The following is an 18,930-nucleotide window of genomic DNA, read 5'->3' on the forward strand; positions in this document are numbered from 1 at the left end:
TGTAGCAGTGGTGTCATGCAATGCTGGTCTGGTCCAGGGGAGATGTAGCAGGCATGTAGCAGTGGTGTCATGCTGTGCTGGTCTGGTCCAGGGGAGATGTAGCAGGCATGTAGCAGTGGTGTCATGCAGTGCTGGTCTGGTCCAGGGGAGATGTAGCAGGCATGTAGCAGTGGTGTCATGCAGTGCTGGTCTGGTCCAGGGGAGATGTAGCAGGCATGTAGCTGTGGTGTCATGCAGTGCTGGTCCAGGGGAGATGTAGCAGGCATGTAGCAGTGGTGTCATGCAGTGCTGGTCTGGTCCAGGGGAGATGTAGCAGGCATGTAGCAGTGGTGTCATGCAGTGCTGGTCTGGTCCAGGGGAGATGTAGCAGGCATGTAGCAGTGGTGTCATGCAGTGCTGGTCCAGGGGAGATGTAGCAGGCATGTAGCAGTGGTGTCATGCAGTGCTGGTCCAGGGGAGATGTAGCAGGCATGTAGCAGTGGTGTCATGCAGTGCTGGTCCAGGGGAGATGTAGCAGGCATGTAGCAGTGATGTCATGCAGTGCTGGTCTGGTCCAGGGGAGATGTAGCAGGCATGTAGCTGTGGTGTCATGCAGTGCTGGTCCAGGGGAGATGTAGCAGGCATGTAGCAGTGATGTCATGCAGTGCTGGTCTGGTCCAGGGGAGATGTAGCAGGCATGTAGCAGTGGTGTCATGCAGTGCTGGTCCAGGGGAGATGTAGCAGGCATGTAGCAGTGGTGTCATGCAATGCTGGTCTGGTCCAGGGGAGATGTAGCAGGCATGTAGTGGTGGTGTCATGCAGTGCTGGTCCAGGGGAGATGTAGCAGGCATGTAGCAGTGGTGTCATGCAGTGCTGGTCTGGTCCAGGGGAGATGTAGCAGGCATGTAGCAGTGGTGTCATGCAGTGCTGGTCTGGTCCAGGGGAGATGTAGCAGGCATGTAGCAGTGATGTCATGCAGTGCTGGTCTGGTCCAGGGGAGATGTAGCAGGCATGTAGCAGTGGTGTCATGCAGTGCTGGTCCAGGGGAGATGTAGCAGGCATGTAGCAGTGGTGTCATGCAGTGCTGGTCTGGTCCAGGGGAGATGTAGCAGGCATGTAGCAGTGGTGTCATGCAGTGCTGGTCCAGGGGAGATGTAGCAGGCATGTAGCAGTGATGTCATGCAGTGTTGGTCTGGTCCAGGGGAGATGTAGCAGGCATGTAGCAGTGGTGTCATGCCGTGCTGGTCTGGTCCAGGGGAGATGTAGCAGGCATGTAGCAGTGGTGTCATGCAGTGCTGGTCTGGTCCAGGGGAGATGTAGCAGGCATGTAGCAGTGGTGTCATGCTGTGCTGGTCTGGTCCAGGGGAGATGTAGCAGGCATGTAGCAGTGGTGTCATGCAGTGCTGGTCTGGTCCAGGGGAGATGTAGCAGGCATGTAGCAGTGGTGTCATGCAGTGCTGGTCCAGGGGAGATGTAGCAGGCATGTAGCAGTGGTGTCATGCCGTGCTGGTCTGGTCCAGGGGAGATGTAGCAGGCATGTAGCAGTGATGTCATGCAGTGTTGGTCTGGTCCAGGGGAGATGTAGCAGGCATGTAGCAGTGGTGTCATGCTGTGCTGGTCTGGTCCAGGGGAGATGTAGCAGGCATGTAGCAGTGGTGTCATGCAGTGCTGGTCTGGTCCAGGGGAGATGTAGCAGGCATGTAGCAGTGGTGTCATGCAGTGCTGGTCCAGGGGAGATGTAGCAGGCATGTAGCAGTGGTGTCATGCAGTGCTGGTCTGGTCCAGGGGAGATGTAGCAGGCATGTAGCAGTGGTGTCATGCAGTGCTGGTCTGGTCCAGGGGAGATGTAGCAGGCATGTAGCAGTGGTGTCATGCAGTGCTGGTCTGGTCCAGGGGAGATGTAGCAGGCATGTAGCAGTGGTGTCATGCAGTGCTGGTCCAGGGGAGATGTAGCAGGCATGTAGCAGTGGTGTCATGCAGTGCTGGTCCAGGGGAGATGTAGCAGGCATGTAGCGGTGGTGTGGAATGAGTTAAGGTTTGTTCAAAGTTGGAACGTGGTTTATTTATTTGAATGCAGGAGTAAAACTGTATACTGTGCTCATAGTTGAATGTGGTTTAATCAGTTGATTGTGGTTCGATTGATAAATCACAAATTGTGTTTGCAGAATCATGAGATATAAGAACTCTTTGTACCCCATCGGTGCAGCTGTACTGCTGTTTGAATCAGCCCCACATCAGCTGAGTGCACTGTTAAGGCCATACTTCATTCACAAAACTCACACAGCGTCATCAAAACCCAGCTCTACTGCTGTTTGTGTAAACCAGCCCTACATCAGCGGAGTGCGGTGTTAAGGCCATTCTTCATCCACAAAACTCACACAGCGTCATCAAAAACCATCTCAATCCCCTTGAAAATGCTGGCGAAAGACGTTGAGGCTAAAGCCAACAAGCTGTAAGCACTGAGTGAGAATACAACTGATTGAGGAAGCCAAAACATACCTGCTGCAGTATGGAAAGATTCACATTCGGCCCAAGGGAAGCTACCAGGTTTTACAAAAAAATGAGTACTCAGGGTACAAAGTGTTGAATTGTACATGATAATCTATTGTATGTGTACACAGCATCTGAGAAGCTGAAAATTGGGAGTTATATTTGGTTTGGTTTAGTAATTCTCAAATTTTATTTGTAGAGTCATCAGATATATCATACTGTACATGATTTATTTCATGGACAGCATATAAAAGAAGCTGAAAATTTGAGTGAACTGTTACCAAAGCTAAATGTCAGCTGGACATGGTGAATAATTCATGATATTCTCAGTAAATGTGTGTGGTGTTGTTGACATGACTGATTATTGTGAGAGAGGAAAAAGGGAGCAGTTTGTGCTGTTGTGTTGAATGACTACGGAAGTGTTGCAGTGTTGTCATGAAGTGATGTGTATGTTTCAGTCATGGTCAGCTGGGTCTGGGTGATACCAGTGGTGAGACTGCTTGTCTTCATTACTAGTACTCATTATGATAGCAGTAACAATGTTGTTTGGGGTTTTTTCTTTGTTTTTTTTGCTGCCCCATCATCTGCATCGTTTTACTGGCATTACTCCCACGCCGCTCATTTAGATTCCCCCATACACGGCCACACCCGGGTTCATCCGTCACAGTTCCAGCATCGGCAGTCCGCAGGGAACCATCGATGTTAGGCCGCCAGGAGGCCACACACCAGAGGAGACCCTGCACTGCTGCTGAGTCACTTCAGTGGTGTTCAGTGGTGCCTGTTCTGATTTAACGTACTTAGGACACCACCTACTATGCCCCCTACTAACGACAATAATGGTTTAGTCGTGGAGCCAGACTGAGTGAGCGTCCCTCCCAGAGTGGAGACCGCCACCACATCCCTCAAACAACAGCCCCCCATGAATCTGCCAACACTGAAGACATTGACAGGACTCGCCCCAAGCACAGAAGTGGAGGGGTATCGAAACTGAGGTCACCATGAGAGCAGGGCATGAAAGGCCACAGACTTATTGAGACTGTTTTGTTTATATTGATGATGATGATGGAGGAGGAGGATGACGATGACGATGTTGCTATGGAAGTCCATTTTGGTTTGGGACTGCGTGACAAGGCTGTACTCGACGCTTCCTGTCAGAATGATATTCCGGCGTTAACCAGGCCCGAGAGATACAGACACTTGCAGTGTTGGTCAGGTAATTAGAGCAACACACCCAAAGACGCATCCTTGAAGTGGACGACACTCGACTGTGTGGTCCCAGTCTCCCCATTTAAGCCCACAGCACACTCAACTCTGGGTAGGAGCCGGCCACGGGCCGAAAAACCCACCTCCGCTGGGATTCGAACCTACGTCTTCCCAGCCGTCAGTCCGTGACGCTAACCACTTTGTTACGGCGGCTGGTCAGCAATAACAATGTTAATAACAGTAAATAATCATGATGATGATGATGATATTAATAATAACAATAATGATTATGATAAATTTAACATTAATAATTGTATAATGTATAGCTTTTCCAAATGCTTCAAAGTGCTTTACAGTTGCTTTTCAGTCCGACACAAACTGCATAAGAAAGCATACATGCACACACACACACACACACACACACACACACACACACACACACACACACACACACATGCACGCACGCACACACACACACACACACACACACACACACACACACACACACACACACACACACATGCACACACACACACTGTGTCATTTTGGCTGAGGAAGGTGTTCAGAATCCACCAGTAAGGTTAAACTTTGGATTGTCAATGATTAAACTTCTTTCTATATTCACTGACCTGTAGTCAAAGGGTAGCGTGATGTTGATGATGAAACCTGACTTTTTACAACACAACATCGGTCAATAATTAAACTTCGTTCTATACTCACTGACCTGTAGTGAAAGGGTAGCGTGATGTCGATGATGAAACCTGACTTTTTACCACACAACATCGGCAGAACAAGAACTGTACACGCGCATTAGCAGCTCAGGATGTACAAGCACACGTTTCCACATGAATGTTGGAACTGTGTTTATCAACCTGTTTTACTTTCCTTGCAGATCGAAATGCACCCACAGCGTGTCGCTCTCTGCGAAGTCAGAAGATCAAGTACGTCGCGTGTGGGGAGGACCACACGGCAGTGCTCACTCTGGTAGGAAACAGCCTTGTGCTGTTGTCAGAGTGTGTTGTTGTTGGAGTGTGTTGTTGTAGGAGCGTGTTGTTGTTGGAGTTTGTTGTTGTAGGAGTGTGTTGTTGTTGTAGAAGTGTGTTGTTGTTGGAGTGTGTTGTTGTTGTTGTAGGAGTGTGTTGTTGTTGGAGTGTGTTGTTGTAGGAGTGTGTTGTTGTAGGAGCGTGTTGTTGTTGGAGTTTGTTGTTGTAGGAGTGTGTTGTTGTTGTAGGAGTGTGTTGTTGTTGGAGTGTGTTGTTGTAGGAGTGTGTTGTTGAAGTGTGTTGTTGTTGGAGTGTGTTGTTGTTGTAGGAGTGTGTTGTTGCAAGAGTGTGTCGTCGTAGGAGTGTGGTGTTGTAAGAGTGTGTTGTTGTTGGAGTGTGTTTTTGTAGGAGTGTATTGTTGTTGTAGGAGTGTGTTGTTGTAAGAGTCTGTTGTTGTAAGAGTGTGTTGTTGTTGTTGTAGTAAGAGTTGTGTTGTAAGAGTGTGTTGAATGAATGTGTTGAATGAGTGTGTTTGAATGAATGTGTACATTAGTTTGAATGAATATGTACACATATTGGAATGAATGTGTACATGTGTTTGAGTGAATGAATGTATATGTCCGTTTGAATTAATGTGTATGCATGTTTGAATGCATGTGTGTGTGGTTGTCTGCACTTAAGCATGTGTTACACAAAGTACACAGCAAAAGATTCCAGTTAATGCAAACTTCAGACTTTTATGTTGTCCTCATAAAATGAAGGAAAATTTCCTTGTGAAGCACGTAAAAACACAGTACTTGCACAATTCTTGCACACAGTACAATTACAACAAGTTACTGCTTGAACAAAGCACCAACCACTGTGAGATTCTAAAAGAAAACATGCAAAAAACCCACTAAAATGTACACTGAACAGTGCACACACACACACACACACACACACACACACACACACACTCAGGGACTCAGACGTGTTAACTCATGCAGAGAAAAAGAGAGAGAATGTTACTAAATGAACACAAGGATGTGTTGAAGGAGCCTGTGTTGTGTCCAGGATGGACGAATGTTCACCTTTGGGGCGGGGTCGTACGGGCAGCTGGGTCATGGGAACAGCGAGGACGTCATTGTTCCCCGACAGGTCATGGAGCTGTCCGGCAGTGAGGTCACACAGATTGCCTGTGGAAGGTGGGCCTCCACACTGCAGTCATCATCATCGTCATTGTTGTCATCATCATCGTTGTCATTGTCATCATCATCATCATTGTCATCATCATCGTCGTCGTCATTGTCATCATCATCATCATTGTCATCATCATCGTCATTGTCATCATCATCGTTGTCGTCATCATCATCATCATCGTTGTCATTGTCATCATCATCATCATTGTCATCATCATCGTCGTCGTCATTGTCATCATCATCATCATTGTTGTCATTATCATCATCATCATTGTTGCATCATCATCATTATTGTCATTGTCATCATCATCATCATTGTCATCATCATCGTTGTCATTATCATCATTGTCATCATCATCATCATTGTCATTATCATCGTTGTCATTATCATCGTCGTCATCATCATCATCATCGTTATCATCATCTTCTTTTTCTTCTTCTTCATTATCAGATTATGATGAAAGTAATGATGATGGTGGTGATGATAATGACAGCGATGATGATAATGATGATAGTAATGATAATGATGATGATAGTAATGATAGAAATGATGATGATTAAAAAAGTAATGATGATCATGATAATAATGATAGTGATGATGATGGTGATCATAGTGAAAATGATCTTGATGATAATGATATTGATGATGATGATGTTAGTAGTGATGATTGTGATAACAGTGGTAGTGTTGATGATGGTGATGATGATCCTGATAATCCTTTGAACACGTGTGATGTTTGCGTTCAGGCGACACACCCTGGCCCACGTGTCCAACTCGGGACGCCTGTACTCCTTCGGCCTGGGGGGCAGTGGGCAGCTGGGCCTGGACTCCTTCAGCAACAAGAACGTGCCGTGCAGAGTGCAGGGCCCTTTTGTGGCCGCTGACTCCCAGGGGGCGCTGCCGCCAGCCATGAACGTGGACGAGGACGGTTCGCCGCTGGTAGTGGAGCGGATCTTCACAGGTGGCGACCATTGCTTCCTGATCTACAGACCCTCTGATGTAAGACAGGGGGGGGGACAGTTTGTGTCTGTGGAGGGGGGGAGGAGGAGTGAGAGGGAGTGACAGAGAGTTTACTGGGCTTTTTTCTTTCAGACACTATGATCGTCTTTAACTTCTCTCTCCCCATCACCCAGTGACAGAGAGTTTATTGGGCTTTTTTCTTTCAGACACTATGATCGTCTTTAACTTCTCTCTCCCCATCACCGAGTGACAGAGAGTTTATTGGGCTTTTTTCTTTCAGACACTATGATCGTCTTTAACTTCTCTCTCCCCATCACCCAGTGACAGAGTTTATTGGGCTTTTTTCTTTCAGACACTATGATCGTCTTTAACTTCTCTCTCCCCATCACCCAGTGACAGAGTTTATTGGGCTTTTTTCTTTCAGACACTATGATCGTCTTTAACTTCTCTCTCCCCATCACCCAGTGACAGAGTTTATTGGGCTTTTTTCTTTCAGACACTATGATCGTCTTTAACTTCTCTCTCCCCATCACCCAGTGACAGAGTTTATTGGGCTTTTTTCTTTCAGACACTATGATCGTCTTTAACTTCTCCCTCCCCATCACCCAGTGACAGAGTTTATTGGGCTTTTTTCTTTCAGACACTATGATCGTCTTTAACTTCTCTCTCCCCATCACTGAGTGACAGAGAGTTTATTGGGCTTTTTTCTTTCAGACACTATGATCGTCTTTAACTTCTCCCTCCCCATCACCCAGTGACAGAGTTTATTGGGCTTTTTTCTTTCAGACACTATGGTCGTCTTTAACTTCTCCCTCCCCATCACCCAGTGACACAGAGTTTATTGGGCTTTTTTCTTTCAGACACTATGATCGTCTTTAACTTCTCTCTCCCCATCACTGAGTGACAGAGAGTTTATTGGGCTTTTTTCTTTCAGACACTATGATCGTCTTTAACTTCTCTCTCCCCATCACCCAGTGACAGAGAGTTTATTGGGCTTTTTTCTTTCAGACACTATGATCGTCTTTAACTTCTCTCTCCCCATCACCCAGTGACAGAGTTTATTGGGCTTTTTTCTTTCAGACACTATGATCGTCTTTAACTTCTCTCTCCCCATCACCCAGTGACAGAGTTTATTGGGCTTTTTTCTTTCAGACACTATGATCGTCTTTAACTTCTCTCTCCCCATCACCCAGTGACAGAGTTTATTGGGCTTTTTTCTTTCAGACACTATGATCGTCTTTAACTTCTCTCTCCCCATCACCCAGTGACAGAGTTTATTGGGCTTTTTTCTTTCAGACACTATGATCGTCTTTAACTTCTCTCTCCCCATCACTGAGTGACAGAGAGTTTATTGGGCTTTTTTCTTTCAGACACTATGATCGTCTTTAACTTCTCTCTCCCCATCACCCAGTGACAGAGTTTATTGGGCTTTTTTCTTTCAGACACTATGATCGTCTTTAACTTCTCTCTCCCCATCACCCAGTGACAGAGTTTATTGGGCTTTTTTCTTTCAGACACTATGATCGTCTTTAACTTCTCTCTCCCCATCACCCAGTGACAGAGAGTTTATTGGGCTTTTTTCTTTCAGACACTATGATCGTCTTTAACTTCTCTCTCCCCATCACTGAGTGACAGAGAGTTTATTGGGCTTTTTTCTTTCAGACACTATGATCGTCTTTAACTTCTCTCTCCCCATCACCCAGTGACAGAGAGTTTATTGGGCTTTTTTCTTTCAGACACTATGATCGTCTTTAACTTCTCTCTCCCCATCACTGAGTGACAGAGAGTTTATTGGGCTTTTTTCTTTCAGACACTATGATCGTCTTTAACTTCTCTCTCCCCATCACCCAGTGACAGAGAGTTTATTGGGCTTTTTTCTTTCAGACACTATGATCGTCTTTAACTTCTCTCTCCCCATCACCCAGTGACAGAGAGTTTATTGGGCTTTTTTCTTTCAGACACTATGATCGTCTTTAACTTCTCTCTCCCCATCACCCAGTGACAGAGAGTTTATTGGGCTTTTTTCTTTCAGACACTATGATCGTCTTTAACTTCTCTCTCCCCATCACCCAGTGACAGAGAGTTTATTGGGCTTTTTTCTTTCAGACACTATGATCGTCTTTAACTTCTCTCTCCCCATCACCCAGTGACAGAGAGTTTATTGGGCTTTTTTCTTTCAGACACTATGATCGTCTTTAACTTCTCTCTCCCCATCACCCAGTGACAGAGAGTTTATTGGGCTTTTTTCTTTCAGACACTATGATCGTCTTTAACTTCTCTCTCCCCATCACCCAGTGACAGAGTTTATTGGGCTTTTTTCTTTCAGACACTATGATCGTCTTTAACTTCTCTCTCCCCATCACCCAGTGACAGAGTTTATTGGGCTTTTTTCTTTCAGACACTATGATCGTCTTTAACTTCTCTCTCCCCATCACTGAGTGACAGAGTTTATTGGGCTTTTTTCTTTCAGACACTATGATCGTCTTTAATTTCTCTCTCCCCATCACCCAGTGACAGAGAGTTTATTGGGCTTTTTTCTTTCAGACACTATGATCGTCTTTAACTTCTCTCTCCCATCACTGAGTGACAGAGAGTTTATTGGGCTTTTTTCTTTCAGACACTATGATCGTCTTTAACTTCTCTCTCCCCATCACCCAGTGACAGAGTTTATTGGGCTTTTTTCTTTCAGACACTATGATCGTCTTTAACTTCTCTCTCCCCATCACCCAGTGACAGAGAGTTTATTGGGCTTTTTTCTTTCAGACACTATGATCGTCTTTAACTTCTCTCTCCCCATCACCCAGTGACAGAGAGTTTATTGGGCTTTTTTCTTTCAGACACTATGATCGTCTTTAACTTCTCTCTCCCCATCACCCAGTGACAGAGTTTATTGGGCTTTTTTCTTTCAGACACTATGGTCGTCTTTAACTTCTCCCTCCCCATCACCCAGTGACAGAGTTTATTGGGCTTTTTTCTTTCAGACACTATGATCGTCTTTAACTTCTCTCTCCCCATCACCCAGTGACAGAGTTTATTGGGCTTTTTTCTTTCAGACACTATGATCGTCTTTAACTTCTCTCTCCCCATCACCCAGTGACAGAGAGTTTATTGGGCTTTTTTCTTTCAGACACTATGGTCGTCTTTAACTTCTCTCTCCCCATCACTGAGTGACAGAGAGTTTATTGGGCTTTTTTCTTTCAGACACTATGATCGTCTTTAACTTCTCTCTCCCCATCACCCACGTTTGTGCTCTCGTAGGTAGGAACAGGTGACTGTTGAATGTAGCATTTGTTTTGTTTGAGAAAAACAAAGAAAGCTGTGGAAAACTGTGTCCTAAAAGACCATGTCTTGTCTGTTCAGACGTTCACCTGGCTTTTTGAGGGATTGATTTTTTTTTTAACCACCTGCAAATCATTCTTTCTGTGTGTGTGCTCAGATGAGCGGGCAAGTTCGTGACTACCGAGTTCCCAGCCCGTCTTCACAGATTTTAACTCTGAGTTCTGAGCGATTGTCGGCCATCGAGCAACTCAAGTCAGCAGATTCCCCCCCAGTAGAACTGTCAGAGTAAGTGGGGGTCTGTTTTGTTGTGTCTTTGTTAGAATAGAATAGAATAGAATATGTCTTTGTTACCAAGTGTACCAGGGTCATAAGGAATATTGGGGGTGTGGGGGGGGGGGGGATAGTACATAACAAGATACAAACATAAATCAAAAATCATACACGAACACAGATACAGTAGAAATAAGATACATGCAAGTGCATATCAATATAAAAACTTGTGCATACTCACACATGTACGCACTGCACACACACACACACACACATGCACACACACACACACACACACACACACACACACACACACACACACACACACACACACACACACACACACACACACACACACACACACACACACACACACACACACACACACACACACACATTTGAACAGAAGCTGCATATTACATGTGGATGGGGCTGATGACAAGATATTCAGGTAGTGGTTGTGTGTTTGTGTCAGATTAAGTGGGAATCTGTTTTGTTGTGTCTGTGTTGTGTGTTTGTGTCAGAGTAAGTGGAGGTCTGTTTTGTTGTGTCTGTGTTGTGTGTTTGTGTCAGAGTAAGTGGAGGTCTGTTTTGTTGTGTCTGTGTTGTGTGTTTGTGTCAGAGTAAGTGGAGGTCTGTTTTGTTGTGTCTGTGTTGTGTGTTTGTGTCAGAGTAAGTGGGGGTCTGTTTTGTTGTGTGTTTGTGTCAGAGTAAGTGGAGGTCTGTTTTGTTGTGTGTTTTTTGTTGTTGTTGTTGTTGTCATCTTGTTTTGTGGTTAGCGTGTGCAGTGTTGGTCAGTCTCTGTTTGGTTTTCATTTCTCGTCCTGACTGAATACTTCTCTGTGCATGAAGTCTGAGTCCTTGACTGGAGGGAGGGAAGTGGCAGAATGGTTTAGTCGCTGGATTTGTCCAGGTGGTTGGGGGTCTGAATCCTCGTCTGGCCCTTTCTTCCAGCTTGGACTGCTTATAATATGGACAGTCATCTGACTGCTTATAATATGGACAGTCGTCTGACTGCTTATAATATGGACAGTCATCTGACTGCTTATAATATGGACAGTCATCTGACTGCTTATAATATGGACAGTCATCTGACTGCTTATAATATGGACAGTCATCTGACTGCTGACTGCTTATAATATGGACAGTCATCTGACTGCTTATGATATGGACAGTCACCTGACTGCTTATAATAACAGTGAGAAGGTATCAGATGTTAACTATGGTTGAGATATTTCACATCAGTTGCTAACATAAGTTGTTTTTGTTGAAAAGCTTGTACATCGGTCATTGTTTACCTAAAGTTAGTGTGATAAACAGAGACGATCAAATGTTTGTCATTTCTTGTGGAATTGTTAATTAACATGTGTTGATTGTTTGATCTTGAATGCCAGTTTTCTTTGTCTTGTTTTCAGTGAAATTTCCAAAATCTTTTCTCATTCAGCGTGCCTCAATGGGTCGTTCCTTCTTCCGTAAGTGAAAGGGTTTGTTGGTGTTGGGTAGTAGAATAATTTGTTTTCACAATGTGGGGAGGGGTTTGGGGTGGTGGGGTGGGGGAGCTGGTTGTGTGTGTGTGTGTGTGTTGATGTGTGTGTGTATGTTGATCACTTGATGTGTGTGTGTGTGCGTGTGTGTGTTGATGTGTGTATGTATGTTGATGTGTGTGTGTGTGCATGTGTGTGTTGATGTGTGTGTGTGTGTGTTGATGTGTGTGTGTGTGTGTGTGTTGATGTGTGTGTGTGTGTGTGTTGATGTGTGTGTGTGTGTGTGTGTGTTGATGTGTGTGTGCGTGTGTGTGTTGATGTGTGTGTGTGTTGATGTGTGAGTGTGTGCGCGTGTGTGTTGGTGTGTGTGTGTGTGTGTGTGTGTGTGTGTGTGTGTGTGTGTGTTGATGTGTGTGTGTGTGTGTGTGTGTTGATGTGTGTGTGCATGTGTTGATGTGTGTGTGTGTTGATGTGTGTGTGTGTGTGTTTATTGTGTGTGTATGTGTGTGTGTGTGTGTGTGTGTGTTGATGTGTGTGTGTTGATGTGTGTGTGTGTGTGCAGGAGGGAGGAGCACTGTCCAAGCAGCAGCAAGAACCACGGGGTGGACATGGACCTGGTCAGGGAGTCCTTCGGGCGGCTGGAGAGAGCCACCAACGTCATCATCAAACAGAGAGTAAGTCCTTCATCAAACAGAAAGTAAGTCCTACACACAGCCACCAACGTCATCATCAAACAGAAAGTAAGTCCTACACACAGCCACCAACGTCATCATCAAACAGAAAGTAAGTCCTACAGAGAACCACCAACGTCATCATCAAACAGAAAGTAAGTCCTACACACAGCCACCAACGTCATCATCAAACAGAAAGTAAGTCGTACAGAGAACCACCAATGTCATCATCAAACAGAAAGTAAGTCCTACACACAGCCACCAACGTCATCATCAAACAGAAAGTAAGTCCTACACACAGCCACCAACGTCATCATCAAACAGAAAGTAAGTCCTACAGAGAACCACCAACATCATCATCAAACAGAAAGTAAGTCCTACACAGAGCCACCAACGTCATCATCAAACAGAAAGTAAGTCCTACACACAGCCACCAACGTCATCATCAAACAGAAAGTAAGTCCTACACACAGCCACCAACGTCATCATCAAACAGAAAGTAAGTCCTACACACAGCCACCAACGTCATCATCAAACAGAAAGTAAGTCCTACACACAGCCACCAACATCATCATCAAACAGAGAGTAAGTCCTACACACAGCCACCAACGTCATCATCAAACAGAAAGTAAGTCCTACACACAGCCACCAACGCCATCATCAAACAGAAAGTAAACAACAGACTTGTGTGACAACAGATATCTGCCAGTCTGGAAAAGAATGTGCGTGTGTATGCTGTGTGTATGACAACAGAAATGCTGTGTGTGTGACAACAGATATGCTGTGTGTGTGACAACAGATATGCTGTGTGTATGACAACAGATATGCTGTGTGTGTGACAACAGATATGCTGTGTGTGTGACAACAGAAATGCTGTGTGTGTGACAACAGAAATGCTGTGTGTGTGACAACAGATATGCTCTGTGTATGACAACAGATATGCTGTGTGTGTGACAACAGATATGCTGTTTGTGTGGCAACGGACATACTCTATGTGTGACAATGGATATACTCTATGTGTGACAACAGATATGCTGTTTGTGTGGCAACGGACATACTCTATGTGTGACAATACGTATGTGGTGTGTGACAACGGATATACTCTATGTGTGACAACACGTATGCTGTGTGTGACAATGGATATACTCTATGTGTGACAATGGATATACTCTATGTGGGACAACACGTATGCTGTGTGTGACAATGGATATACTCTATGTGTGACAACACGTATGTATGCTGTGTGTGACAATGGATATACTCTATGTGTGACAATGGATATACTCTGTGTGACAACACGTATGCTGTGTGTGACAGTGGATATACTCTGTGTGACAATGGATATACTCTTTGTGTGACAATGGATATACTCTGTGTGACAATGGATATACTCTGTGTGACAGTGGATATACTCTGTGTGACAATGGATATACTCTTTGTGTGACAATGGATATACTCTATGTGTGACAATGGATATACTCTATGTGGGACAACACATATGCTGTGTGTGACAATGGATATACTCTATGTGTGACAATGGATATACTCTGTGTGACAATGGATATACTCTTTGTGTGACAATGGATATACTCTGTGTGACAATGGGTATACTCTATGTGGGACAACACGTATGCTGTGTGTGACAATGGATATACTCTATGTGTGACAACAAGTATGCTGTGTGTGTGACAACAGATATACTCTGTGTGACAATGGATATACTCTATGTGTGACAATGGATATACTCTATGTGTGACAACACGTATGCTGTGTGTGACAATGGATATACTCTATGTGTGACAATGGATATACTCTATGTGTGACAATGGATATACTCTATGTATGACAACACATATGCTGTGTGTGACAATGGATATACTCTATGTGTGACAACACATATGCTGTGTGTGACAATGGATATACTCTATGTGTGACAATGGATATACTCTATGTGTGACAACACGTATGCTGTGTGTGACAATGGATATACTCTATGTGTGACAATGGATATACTCTATGTGTGACAACACGTATGCTGTCTGTGTGAGAATGGATATACTCTGTGTGACAATGGATATACTCTATGTGTGACAACACGTATGCTGTGTGTGAGAATGGATATACTCTATGTGTGACAATGGATATACTCTATGTGTGACAACACGTATGCTGTCTGTGTGAGAATGGATATACTCTGTGTGACAATGGATATACTCTGTGTGTGACAACACGTACGCTGTGTGTGTGAGAATGGATATACTCTGTGTGACAATGGATATACTCTGTGTGTGACAACACGTATGCTGTGTGTGTGAGAATGGATATACTCTGTGTGAGAATGGATATACTCTGTGTGTGACAACACGTATGCTGTGTGTGTGAGAATGGATATACTCTGTGTGAGAATGGATATACTCTGTGTGTGACAACACGTATGCTGTGTGTGTGAGAATGGATATACTCTGTGTGAGAATGGATATACTCTGTGTGTGACAACACGTATGCTGTGTGTGTGAGAATGGATATACTCTGTGTGAGAATGGATATACTCTGTGTGTGACAACACGTATGCTGTGTGTGTGAGAATGGATATACTCTGTGTGAGAATGGATATACTCTGTGTGTGACAACACGTATGCTGTGTGTGTGAGAATGGATATACTCTGTGTGAGAATGGATATACTCTGTGTGTGACAACACGTATGCTGTGTGTGTGAGAATGGATATACTCTGTGTGAGAATGGATATACTCTGTGTGTGACAACACGTATGCTGTGTGTGTGAGAATGGATATACTCTTTGTGAGAATGGATATACTCTGTGTGACAAGGGATATACTCTGTGTGTGACAACACATGTGCTGTGTGTGACAACAGATATACTCTATGTGTGACAACAGATATACTCTGTGTGACAACAGATATACTCTGTGTGACAACAGATATACTCTGTGTGACAACAGATATACTCTGTGTGACAACAGATATACTCTGTGTGACAACAGATATGCTCTTTGTGTGACAAGGGATATACTCTATGTGTGACAACATGTATGCTGTGTTATATGTGACAGCAAATACGCTGTGTGTGTGACAAGGGATATACTCTGTGTGTGACTACACGTATGCTGTGTTATGTGTGACAGCAAATACGCTGTGTGTGTGACAAGGAATATACTCTGTGTGTGACAACAGATCTGCACCAGTCTGGAATCGATGGTGAGCGTGCACCGAGCCCCCTGCGACATAGAGTGCATGCGGGTGTTCCTCATTCTGCCCGAGTGCCACCTGTTCACGGAGCCCAAGTACTCGGCCACCCTCCTCACCCCCTTTGGCCAGTCCATCCTTCAGCTGGACAGACCCGCCGCCAAGTTCCTAGGTCAGGGGACAGTGTGTGGAGGTGGAGGGGGAGGAGGGAGAGGGGTTTTCAGTGTTGTCGTTGGAGTTGTGTGGGCATTGTGAGGTATGTGGTTGGTTTGAGTGGTCGGATTTGGTTTGGGGTATCACGGTGTTGTTTGTAGTATTTGTGATATTGGCGTTGTGATGTGAGGTTTGATCATTTAGGTCTTTTCATGTTGATAGGTATGTTGAGTGTTGTGCATGATGTGGTTTTGTGTGTGTGTAGTCTGTACATAAATTACTGTTAGCGTTTGGTTGGATGTCCACACAGATTTTATTTGTAACTTGTCCTTTTAGTGTTTAAATGATGTTTAACTCGACAATTTTTACAGTGTGCAGTTGATTTGAGTACTTTTTTTTTAATGTTTGATCAAGTTATTATTATTATTTTCATTAGGAAGCTTTTCTTTTGTTGTTAATGGTGATCATTCTTGTTGTGTTTGTGTGGGTGTGAGTTGTGTTTGTGTGTGAGTTGTGTTTGTGTGTGAGTTGTGTTTGTTTGTGTGTGTGTGTGTGTGTGTGTGTGTGTGTGTGAATATGAGCATGCATATGTGTGTACTTGTGCATATCTCTTTGCATGTGTCTTTGCTGTGTGTGTGTGTGTGTGTGTGTGTGTGTGTGTGTGTGTGTGGAAGCCTCAGAATTCCTTGGAAAACAAAGGGCTGTGGCAACAGGGCAGTGAGAGAGGGGGCTTTTAGTGGGCTGACTTTGTTATGCTTGTCATATTTTATTTATGTACGTGTGTGTGCATGTGTGTGTGTGTGTTGTGTGTGTGTGTGTTTTGTGTGCCTTATGTGTGTGGGTGGGGGGGGTAGGGTTGCTGTTACAGGCTGTATGTACATGTGTGGGTGGATGTTTGTTAGCGTGTGTGTGTGTGTGTGTGTGTGTGTGTGTGTGTGTGTGTGGGGTTCCAGTGCATGAATAGTGTGTGGGGAATGTGCATGGTGCACGTAGTTGCTTTATGCAACATGATGTGCTGTGTAAAATTGATTCATCATCATCAGTAGTAGTAGCAGTCGTAGTAGTATCCTAGATGGGAGAAATGGAAAACGCTACTGACCGCCGTCATTTTTTACAGGTCAGTGGTGGGGCAAGCTGAAGCCATCATGTTTTAACCGCCTTGTCAAGGTAAGTGTAAAGCTGTCTTGTTTTAACCGCCTTGTCAAGGTAAGTGTAAAGCTGTCTTGTTTTAACCGCCTTGTGAAGGTGAGTGTAAAGTTGTCTTGTTTTAACCGCCTTGTCAAGGTAAGTGTAAAGCTGTCTTTGTTAGCCCATCAGTTGATATGAAGATCTGTCACTAACATGTGGCAAGGCAAATATCCAGATTGTACAAGCAAGGAAAATGTATCCTTGAAGAAAGGCTGTGCTGTCTTGTGATGTTGCAGGCAGCTGACCATGATAAGTGTGTGGCAGGATTCTGTGTAATGACACTTGTCTTCTTGCTGGTGAATCCTGAAGGTTGTGATGTGTGCTACATGACATACGTAGATCCATGTAGAGCAAGGAGTGGATACTGGGCTGAGCTAAAGACTTTTCTTCTTTCCCTCAAAGTTTTAGTACACTGATTATACCAGGTAATATGTCAGTCTTTTTTTTTATTAGCTCTGCAGTGTTATTGCAATTGATATAAATATATTTTTTTAAGCATGCCAAATTTGGTTCTGTCATTAGTTGAACATGCACACACACACACACGCACGCACGCACGCGCACACACACACATGCACCCGCATGCACGCACACACACAAGTACTCACACATGCACGCACACACACACAAATGCACATGCACAGAAGGGTCAGACACATTGTTTACTTACATGTGAATAAAAAAACAACAACAAAAAACAAGAATGAAATCAACCTAAATATGTCTGTAATAAAAAGGAAGTGTCATTACATTCCAGATTTACAAGCAGTGCGTTGAGTTTTTACTACGTCTGACCGACACGAAGAATGAAATGGAGGTACGTGGAAGTGGGGCCTGGCTGGGGGTACCAGCTGTATTTGGGTGTTTATTTGGTTCTGATTTCTGTCACTATTCCCCAAGACAGGCAGTCAGAGTGACAGCACTGAACAGATTTTTATCAATAATATCCCCAAGACAGGCAGTCAGAGTGACAGCATTGAACAGATTTTTATCAATAATATCCCCAAGACAGGCAGTCAGAGTGACAGCATTGAACAGATTTTTATCAATAATGTCCCCAAGACAGGCAGAGTGACAGCATTGAACAGATTTTTATCAATAATATCCCCAAGACAGGCAGTCGTAGTGACAGCATTGAACAGATTTTTATCAATAATTTCCCCAAGACAGGCAGAGTGACAGCATTGAACAGATTTTTATCAATAATGTCCCCAAGACAGGCAGTCATAGTGACAGCATTGAACAGATTTTTATCAATAATGTCCCCAAGACAGGCAGAGTGACAGCATTGAACAGATTTTTATCAATAATTTCCCCAAGACAGGCAGTCAGAGTGACAGCATTGAACAGATTTTTATCAATAATGTCCCCAAGACAGGCAGTCAGAGTGACAGCATTGAACAGATTTTTATCAATAATTTCCCCAAGACAGGCAGTCAGAGTGACAGCATTGAACAGATTTTTATCAATAATTTCCCCAAGACAGGCAGGCTCCTTTACCATCAACAAAATAGCAACAAATAAAATCAATTTTGTTAAAAAAAAAAAGATGATACAATCAACAGGCAAATTCTAGTGTTTGGTTTTTAATACTTCTTTATTAATGTTTGTTCATTTTTAACATGCTGAACAGTATTTTGTTTAAAGCAAATATTATCTGATGCCTAAATGATCTGGTTGTGTGTTGGGTTGTTGTTTTGGATAATGATGTCTTGATGTTTGCTGTCTGTGAACATGGTGAATATTTGTATGATGAGAACATACATCATTATCTGGGGATGTCATGAATGGGTTTTTTCTTCTTGTTGGCTTGTTGTGTGTCAGGCGTCAAATCGTGGACACGCTTTGCGAACGTCACTGCAGATTTTGAAAAAATTGCACACGG

General features: G+C 44.0%; 1 protein-coding gene and 1 pseudogene across 2 annotated transcripts in view; both read left to right on the plus strand.

Moving 5' to 3' along the window:
• Positions 1–18,930, plus strand: part of LOC143293074 (putative E3 ubiquitin-protein ligase HERC4) — a 65,646-nt gene that overhangs the window by 13,766 nt on the left and 32,950 nt on the right. For both annotated transcript variants that reach the window (XM_076603957.1, XM_076603958.1), the window contains exons 6-16: positions 2,928–2,959; positions 4,565–4,656; positions 5,709–5,839; positions 6,581–6,833; positions 10,231–10,358; positions 11,759–11,815; positions 12,390–12,501; positions 15,693–15,876; positions 16,975–17,024; positions 17,803–17,862; positions 18,870–18,929. In XM_076603957.1, coding sequence (XP_076460072.1) covers positions 2,928–2,959; positions 4,565–4,656; positions 5,709–5,839; positions 6,581–6,833; positions 10,231–10,358; positions 11,759–11,815; positions 12,390–12,501; positions 15,693–15,876; positions 16,975–17,024; positions 17,803–17,862; positions 18,870–18,929 — 1,159 coding nt within the window. The remainder of the gene's footprint in view (positions 1–2,927; positions 2,960–4,564; positions 4,657–5,708; positions 5,840–6,580; positions 6,834–10,230; positions 10,359–11,758; positions 11,816–12,389; positions 12,502–15,692; positions 15,877–16,974; positions 17,025–17,802; positions 17,863–18,869; position 18,930) is intronic.
• Positions 14,649–15,542, plus strand: LOC143293108 (uncharacterized; annotated as a pseudogene).

Source organism: Babylonia areolata, chromosome 18 (genome assembly GCF_041734735.1).
Source record: "Babylonia areolata isolate BAREFJ2019XMU chromosome 18, ASM4173473v1, whole genome shotgun sequence".
Taxonomy (NCBI): domain Eukaryota; kingdom Metazoa; phylum Mollusca; class Gastropoda; order Neogastropoda; family Buccinidae; genus Babylonia; species Babylonia areolata.